The sequence below is a fragment of the Wyeomyia smithii genome, chromosome 1 (genome assembly GCF_029784165.1).
Source record: "Wyeomyia smithii strain HCP4-BCI-WySm-NY-G18 chromosome 1, ASM2978416v1, whole genome shotgun sequence".
In the NCBI taxonomy this organism is placed as follows: domain Eukaryota; kingdom Metazoa; phylum Arthropoda; class Insecta; order Diptera; family Culicidae; genus Wyeomyia; species Wyeomyia smithii.
Window position 1 is genome coordinate 204,937,144 of NC_073694.1, and position 8,223 is coordinate 204,945,366.

Genomic DNA, 8,223 nt, shown 5'->3' on the forward strand with positions numbered 1-8,223 from the left:
TATGGAACGTTCAAAAAAATTTCGACGGGGATGACGGCCGTTACGAAAAGAAAAATAAGAAGCCAGCAAACGCGTCTTTCCTAGCATCCATCGAACATGACAATACTGCCACACATGAGGGCATCAAACCACAGGGCACAAAAATATTATGCAAAACCGCTATTGGGGTGTAACAAACTGAACCCGCATGCTTTGCTTTGCCTCGCCGCGATTCGCTCGTACGCCCACACGCACACAGCCGTACGCGTCGGAAAGTTGTCTGTCAACAATGCATATAAGCAGCATAGCGAATTCTGTGGCAAGAAGAAGGAAATAAAAATGTCAAAAAACATGGAAGCAGGTCCGTAGCTGCAGTGTTCTTAGGTTGGAAAAATCGATTTTTAACCCGGAAAAGTGCAACAAAACTGGACTGGAACTGTCGGAATCGGTGCGTGGGAATATGGAACGTTTCGCAATCAATATTCTGCACAAGCAGATCTACAAAATTTGCCGTTTGTGTGGGGTAGATAATCCGATCAAATATCCCATTATCGATGAGAACGAGACCGTGATAGTCGGCGACGACGATGAAGCGACGCTAGTAAGAAAAATCGAGGAATGTGTTGGTATACAGGTAATGTGAGATAGAAGGGCAACATCGATAGTAAATTGGACGAAACTAGGTTTTGATTGTCGGTGTTTAGATTCGTTTTAATCGAATTATTTGTTAAACGATCTTCGTTTCTTCTATACTTCTTTTCCTTCTTCACTGCACAGGTCAGCAAAGACGATCGAATGCCGCAAAATATCTGCTCCCTGTGTGTGGATAAGATCAATGACTTCTTCGAGTATCGATTGATGTGCGCAGCGACCAACCTTCAAACTAGGACCATTTTGAACTTACCCTTGGTAGACCCAACAAGGAAACTGGTGAGTTTTGGTAATTAAACAAAAAGAAATATTTGCATTCGTTCATATCGTTTTTAGATTCCCGTCAGTGATAATAAGAAAATAGACCTTAAGGAGGACGTCAAAAAGGTGGTCGAAGCAGCCAGCACCAGCGGTGTTAGCAGTACTAGCTCCAGTAAAAAAGGAAAAAAGCGGCGTGCTGCTTCGTCTCCGTCTCCGTCACCGGCTCCCATTACTAGGGTTAAAGCAGCGGCAGATATCGTTAAGGATGAACCAGTTCCAGTGACACCAGTGAAGGCGCTTACAAAGAAAGAAAGACTCAAACAACAGCAGCAGATAATTCAACAGAAGGAAAAAGACGATAAGAAGAAAAAGGAGGATGAAAAGAAGAAAAAGGAGGATGATCGGAAGAGGAAGGATGAGGACAAAAAGAAAATTAAAGATGAAGATAAGAAGAAAAAGGACGAAGTGGTAGAAAGTTCATCGGATCCCAAAATTACCCGATCTAAACGCAAGGAAACTTCTCCGGCCAGAGAAGGAGACAAGGTAGAACTAAGTGTCCCCGTACCGAAGAAAATCAAATTCGAACACCCGTGCTCGTATTGCTCGGATGAGTTTAAGACACAAACCGAGTTGGACGAACATTTGGGGTCAAAACATATACCCATTGTGCGGAAGTTTGGTTGTGGATCCTGCGGTGAGACTTTTGAGTCGATTCTCGAGTTCAAGGATCACAATTTGTGGCATCAGTTAACGCGTACTATGTACACTTGCTTCAAGTGCAAACGAAAATACGATAAAAATACAGCCCTAGTCAAGCACTGCTCGTTGAACGCCTGTGGACGTGTTTCTCGTGGACGCCCACCAACAATTAAGCCGGATGTTCAGTGTCGCTTGTGTAACAAAAAATTCAAAACTCAAAATCTATACGAATGGCACAGTTGTTTCTTGAAACCGAAAGGTAACTGTCCAAAATGCGGCAAATTTTTCGTCAAAAAGGCAGTTCTTACTCGTCATTATATGATGTTCTGCACTGGAACGCTTCCCATATCGGAACCGGTAGTTATTCCGAAGGAAGAGCCAATCGATACTACCGACAAGAACGCAACTGGTGTTGCAGCAGGAGCCGCTGCCATTGCGGAACGGCGAACCCGTCGTTCTGCAGTAATTGAACCCGAATTGCCAAAAGAAGAACGTGAAATTCCTTTCCCACCCCCGCTTGAGCTTGCTCAAGATGTTGCTCCCTCTGGCAGCAAAAAGAAAGTGAAAAGCAAGGAAACATCTAAAGATTCGGGTGAAGCTTCTTCCCCCGCACTGGAACCGGCCAAAATTGCTTCTCTTCTGCATTCCGGGGCGAAGCTGGGTCGAGATACGGATATTGCTACTATCAATAACTTGCTTAGTTCCGTAACAGAAGCCATCGCCAGTCTGTCGGAGGCGAAAGCCAAGAAGAAAAAGAAAAGGAAGGATAAAAATAAAGAAAAGGAACGAGTGGAGGAGGAACCTGCACGGGAAGAAACTCCAAGACCGTTGGAAAGTCCTGCGTCTGTAGTAACACCTGTGTTGGACGAGAAAAGTGAGGAAGAACGACAGGCTGAAGCATTGGCCCTGGAAGTATGTGAAATGACTTTGGATCAGCAGTTGGCGTTCTGTGCCGGAAAGCAGCCGATGGTGGTGTTGGCTAAAACCCAATTCAAACAGGAATGCACAGAAATCGATACGGAACCTTCTAGATTACAAGAGCCAGTGGATGAGGAAAATAGCGATGACCATAGTGTTGATGACAATGCTAACGATTTTTCCGCTTTTCAAGAAGAAGATGATGACCAATCGGAGCAGCAAATTTTACAAACTAAAGAAGCACAACAGGATCCAGAACAAGATCAAAAAGAGGAGGAAAATGAAACAGAAGAAAGTACAGCATCACGAGAACCGGTGGCAGAAGAGGAGGACATTCCTTTCCCAATGCCTATTAAACAAGAGTTAGAGGAAGAATCTCATGAAGAGGATAAATCACCCGAACCCGAAACTTCTGAACCCGTAACACCTATCGCTCCGATTGTACAACAAAAAGAGTTCCTAGTCGATGAACAATTGGCTGTTAAAATAAAGAAGGAACCCGGTTTAGAAGAAGAGCTTGAACCGCCTGTAAAACGCAAACGACCGAAATCTCGTTCGTCAGATCCGACGGAAGCTGTAAGTCAAACTAGCTCTCCAAAACCTACGATAATTCTCAAAATTAAAAAGGAAAAAGGTTTATTGAACGCCTCAATGGAACCCTCAAAAGACATTCGAACAATTTTGCTGGATGACGATGAGAACGCAGACGCAGTAGCTGTTAAAAGCAACAAAGGTACTAGAGTCTACAAGAAGCCCGATATTTTAGCCGTTAAAATAAAGCAAGAGAAAGTGGATCCAGCGTACGACCGACAGGAACAGAATGTCCAACTTCCACTGGGAGTCCAGATCAAGCAAGAACCCATCGATCAAAGCGAGCAATCGTTCGTTAATCCTGAAGAAGATTTGGCAGAAGAGAACATTCTGGCTAAACCACCGAAAAAGAAGGCTCGCTCGATGAAGGTTCAAGCAAAATCTTCCTCCCCCGTAATCGCATTTGATGGTGTTCGTATTAAGCAGGAAAAATCGGACATTTCCGTACAGCCTACGGTTCAAGCTGGTGAGAAGAAGAAAAAATCTAAAATCAAAATCAATCCGTTTGCACTTCTCAAGCAGAGAATGGCAGCCGAAGCAGCTGCCAAAAGTGCTGCTGCTATAGATGTTCAACCTGCCAAACCCGTACAATCGCCCTCTCCACTGCCAGTGATTACCAACGTAGTTGGCAATGCCCCTCCTGCTGCATCTTCGTCGTCATCGAAAAGTTCATCACCAGCGTCGGTGGATGAAACGACAGAAACACAGCGAATCGTTCCGATAATTGCACGTGTCACCTCGATAGCCACGGAGCCCGCCGAAGAATTTCCCATGCCGATAAAGCAGGAATCTGTTGACGATGAAGAGGAAGCGGAAGAAGATAAACAAGAAGAACAGGCAAACGAGCAGCAAATGGAAGATGATTTTCCTATGCCTATTAAGGAAGAAGCTCCCGATACTGTTTCTGAAGAACTAACTCCACACGAAGAAGAAGAACCTGAGTTTCCCATGCCAATCAAAGAAGAGCCAACTGAAGCTCAGTCGGCAGATTCATCTGAGTCTATAGAGCCACAAAAAGAGCTGGAAGAGGAAGATTGCCCAGAAAAACCTATGGCTGAAACCCCGGAAAAGGTAGCTGAAGAGGAAATAGATAAACACAACGGCGATTGTGATGATGGTGATAATTTAATAAAGGCCAACAAAACTGACGATGAAAATGAACCGGTATCGACTCCAGACTCTGAAAAGGAAGACGATCTTTTAAATGTTAAAGAAGTAGAAGGTAAGGATGAGTCCTGTTTGGAACCAGAGAATTCAACATCACCCATATCCGATATTCCTATAGATGAATACGATCAGAATTCGGAGAGTAGACAGTTTCCGGAAGTCAATGAAGTTTTGTCTGGGGAGAAGGAATCTTCGGTCAAAGACGAGTTGGAACTAGTGAAAAAGGTGTTGGAAGAAAGTTTGCCCGTATGTGAGATTGGAGCGATTGAAACGGGCACAACCCCTAGTACTTCCAGCAGCGAGACGTTAGAAAAAGTCGAAACTTCACAAAAGCCAGAATCGAACGAGTTCACGGAACAAGTATCTGGCTCTGAGCCAACCCCATCACAGTCCGATTTCGAAGAATTGCAAAATTTACTGACTGAAGGTCTGAAGCCAACAGATCTTAACTATGCGTCCTCCAGTGCGGTTGAGACCACTACGAATGGTTCCAGCGCGGAAGGTTTGGAGGACGAACTTGACAGTTTGTTGAACAACAAACTCGAGGAAATCTCGGACCAGTTGAAGCATCCACAAGACTCAGCTAGCGCTGCTACCGCTCCTGATGAGGACATTAGTTTAGCATTCGAACGGGAGCTACTGCATGAAATGATGCCGCTTCAACAAAAACGGCAGAACGACGGCAGAACCGACGCCCAAACAACGGAAGTGAGTTCGATGTCGACACTTGACAGTAGACTGTTAGATGCAGAAAAAAATCCGCAGGCAGGTGAGGGCGGACCGTCGTAAGAACCGAAGAGTTTTTCCTTCTAAAACGTATTTATAGACGAACGAAATTACTCACTCATCAGCTAGGACATAGTGTTTTATTTTTATTAGACTCTGATTTTAGTCGAGCTTTTTTAGAGTAACTTTCTTCCATGAAACTGTTTTGAGCGGTGAAGTTTTTTTTTTTTTTGGTCGCAAAAAAAGGCATTCGATTTATTGCTTATGTTGGCAAACTTTCTTGACAGTCCAATCATACTTGATTTGTAAACAAGTAATAAAAAACAGTGAATTTTCGCAGTTGAGTAAGAGATTGTATGTGGATTTAGGACAAACAATATTTAAAGTCTGTATTGCTAAAAGTAATAGTGGATAATGAAAATTATTCGTAATTCATATAAAGTAATTAAAAGCATAAACAATCTAAAATTCAATCAGTTCTATTATGATGACGGTACTTTGTTGTTCTCTGTCAAACTAGTCGTCAATGGTAACCAATAGTTTTTTACTACTCTTCGCAATAAACCAATAACATTGGCAAAATGATTTCGGTGGCGGATATTAAAAGATTGGAAAACCAATGTTTGGAAAGACTTCAAAGTGATGAGTTGTATCAGTTGCGCAACGATGCCAAACTAAGGGCTGTGTACAGCTCCAAGAACTACGACGAATTCAAGTGAGTCTTTTATCTGAGGCGTAGTTTTTAGCTAAATTAATGAGTATTTCTACTTCAGGGACATCGTCGATGCTGCTCATTTGGGTGCTCTTACTGCGCAGGACAAGCGAAACGCACAAACTAAGCATCGGCTTTGGAATAGCGTTACTAAGAACTAGGAGCTTCAACAATGTTTCACTTTGTTAACTACAAGTTTTATTATTATGATGACCACTTCTCATGAATACTGATGATCACCGTTTGTCAAGCCTTCATATTAAGGATAATCCAAACCATATAGCTACCAACTCGAGCATAAACAGCTGGGAAATTAACTGCACCGCAGCTATCGATTCCATACGAAACGACTCCAAATTGGACGAATCGCGTTCGGCCTAGATAATCTACCGGCCACATCAGCGGACCACCGGAGTCACCCTGGCAGCTATCCACTAAATTAACACCTCCTGCACAAAGTTGTTTTGGACTAATGGTAATGTTGAGCTTCTGTTGGTCGACCTCATTAATCCTTTGCTGGCAGGTTCTTCCATCGACCCTTGGCAGTGCCGCTTTAAGCAGCACATCCGAGTGCACGATTTGCTCCGTCAGACCCCAACCACTGACAATGTATCTCGGTAGAAGAGTGTCTTTCAGATTGGCAGTCAATGGTAAACAGATTGGTTGAATGTGGCCTGTAAAAGAATCAGCGGTTATAATCTAGTAGGTAAAGCAGTCTACACAAAGAGACTTTTGAACGTGACAGCTTTTGCTAGACGGATCAATGCGATATCATTGCCGCTGAACGCAGTGCGGTACTCAGGATGAATAATGTATGACTCGAAAGGAACATTCTCCACTGGGGGTGCGCAGAATGTTTCAACGACTTCTCCAGATTCGACTATTCTAGTACAATCAGGTTCCTCACTGATGGTGTGCTCTCCCAATCGTACGTATTCCCTGCGAGAAATGCCAGAACGTCTCTGTTATAGCATGCAATGGCGAGTCAGAGTAACTTACAGCTCAAATCGTTTATCTTGCTTAAAGCAATGTGCAGCCGTTAACACGTATCGTTCGTTGATTAAAGTTCCCCCGCAATTACCAACCAGTTCGTTGCTAAACGTATCGCGGAACATCAATAGAGCCATCCAAGGATATTCGAAGACCTCTGTCTTATTACCATGTGCAATTCGGTCGTTTGAGGAAACCCCACAGTTGTCCGGCAGGCGAAAATTTCGTTCAAGCTGACAGCATAGTCCCTTTCCTCGTGAGTCCTTCAGAGAGCATTCCGCTTGTGTTAGTATTTTTTCGAAATTTTCGGTAACATTGTGCGACAGTTGTTTTATGGCAAAAAGATTGGAGCAGTGCTCTAGTGGTACGCATTTACCGGTTCCTCCAGACGGTGTAACACACGATGAGGCTTTGCAAAATGTAGTCACTATAGTTTAAATGTGGTTTGATAATAGGCGCTCTGATTATCGCTTACCTGCGGCAATGGCGATACAGCACAAAATTGCACTTATTCCTTCTAGACAGTAAGGCGATCCACCCATCGTTACTTTTTCAGTTTTTTACTAAAATACCTACTGTATAACCGCACTTTTCGAATGCACCGAGTCTACTGATCTTTGATCTTAGTAGCTACCGATGATCGCATTTTGTTAGTATCTTATCAATTGAATTAACTCCAGCAGCGTTGGGCCGTATGAAATGCATCACTCACACTTAATTATTTATACTATCTGGTGATTAATTCATCTTTCTATAGTAGTACATTACTGAGGAACAGCTCGGGGTTGAACGATCGGAATGTGCCAAAATCCTTATGACTGCTAATTTTTTTTCAATTGTGCCCAATCATCCATCCAAATGATTTCATCCAAAGTCAAAAGGAAGTGGCAATATTTAAGTTAATTTTCAGAGCTTTTGTAAGATATCTGTACATTTTTGAAACAACTCAAGGAACAGTTTACATACATTCCTGGTGAAACAACCCACAGGATTTCACCTGCGTCACAATGTTACGCCAACGCACTCGGTTCATGGCAGCTTGTCTCCAGTTTTTTAAGCGTTCCGAGAGTACATTTCCGAGATCTTGCTCCACTTGGTCCAAGGAACAGTTTGTATAGTCTTAAAATTGAACAAAACAGTCAAATCTGTAAATTAGGCCATGACCAAAGTATATTCGTCTTTTTGATAGTTTACTATTCGGTCGTTTCGCTCTCGACGAAGTAGCAGTTTGTATGTTCAATTTACAGATAATTATTTCTTGATTTATCACAAATAAATGATTCGAACGGCTCAACAGATGGATAATGGGTACCAACGGGGCCAAGTGCGCCTACTGGAATAAAATTTACCCCACATGTGGTCCTTAGCCACCTATCCAGCCACTCCTATTCCGACCTCCACGCGGTGCCAGCTGGGATACGAGCAACCAAGGAAAGAACGGGTAATCAACCCTGGTGGGAGCTTGGTTGTATGCTGACAGGAAAGGAGGGCTCTTTTGAGTTTCCGGGGGTCTGTCCTTCATGTTAGGA

The 8,223-nt window shown here is 43.2% G+C and overlaps 3 protein-coding genes across 4 annotated transcripts; 2 read left to right on the forward strand and 1 right to left on the reverse strand.

The window, feature by feature from the left end:
• Window positions 1-266: 266 nt before the first annotated feature.
• LOC129733751 (titin-like) lies at window positions 267-5,363 on the forward strand. 2 transcript variants are annotated; one of them, XM_055695283.1, is made up of 4 exons: window positions 267-613; window positions 757-909; window positions 967-4,321; window positions 4,385-5,363. In XM_055695283.1, exons 1-4 carry the CDS (start codon window positions 440-442, stop codon window positions 5,053-5,055), a joined length of 4,353 nt encoding a protein of 1,450 aa, XP_055551258.1. In that variant the 5' UTR covers window positions 267-439; the 3' UTR covers window positions 5,056-5,363. The 2 variants fall into 2 exon arrangements, with proteins under 2 accessions (XP_055551258.1, XP_055551251.1); XM_055695276.1 differs by having other exon boundaries at window positions 268-613; window positions 967-5,362.
• Window positions 5,364-5,551: 188 nt separating this feature from the next.
• Window positions 5,552-6,173, forward strand: LOC129733774 (uncharacterized). Its single transcript, XM_055695298.1, has 2 exons — window positions 5,552-5,707; window positions 5,766-6,173. Exons 1-2 carry the CDS (start codon window positions 5,574-5,576, stop codon window positions 5,863-5,865), a joined length of 234 nt encoding a protein of 77 aa, XP_055551273.1. The 5' UTR covers window positions 5,552-5,573; the 3' UTR covers window positions 5,866-6,173.
• Window positions 5,880-7,319, reverse strand: LOC129733766 (serine protease grass-like). Its single transcript, XM_055695290.1, has 4 exons — window positions 7,170-7,319; window positions 6,704-7,103; window positions 6,435-6,643; window positions 5,880-6,378 (listed from the first exon to the last, which is right to left on the reverse strand). Exons 1-4 carry the CDS (start codon window positions 7,234-7,236, stop codon window positions 5,951-5,953), a joined length of 1,104 nt encoding a protein of 367 aa, XP_055551265.1. The 5' UTR covers window positions 7,237-7,319; the 3' UTR covers window positions 5,880-5,950.
• Window positions 7,320-8,223: the final 904 nt, after the last annotated feature.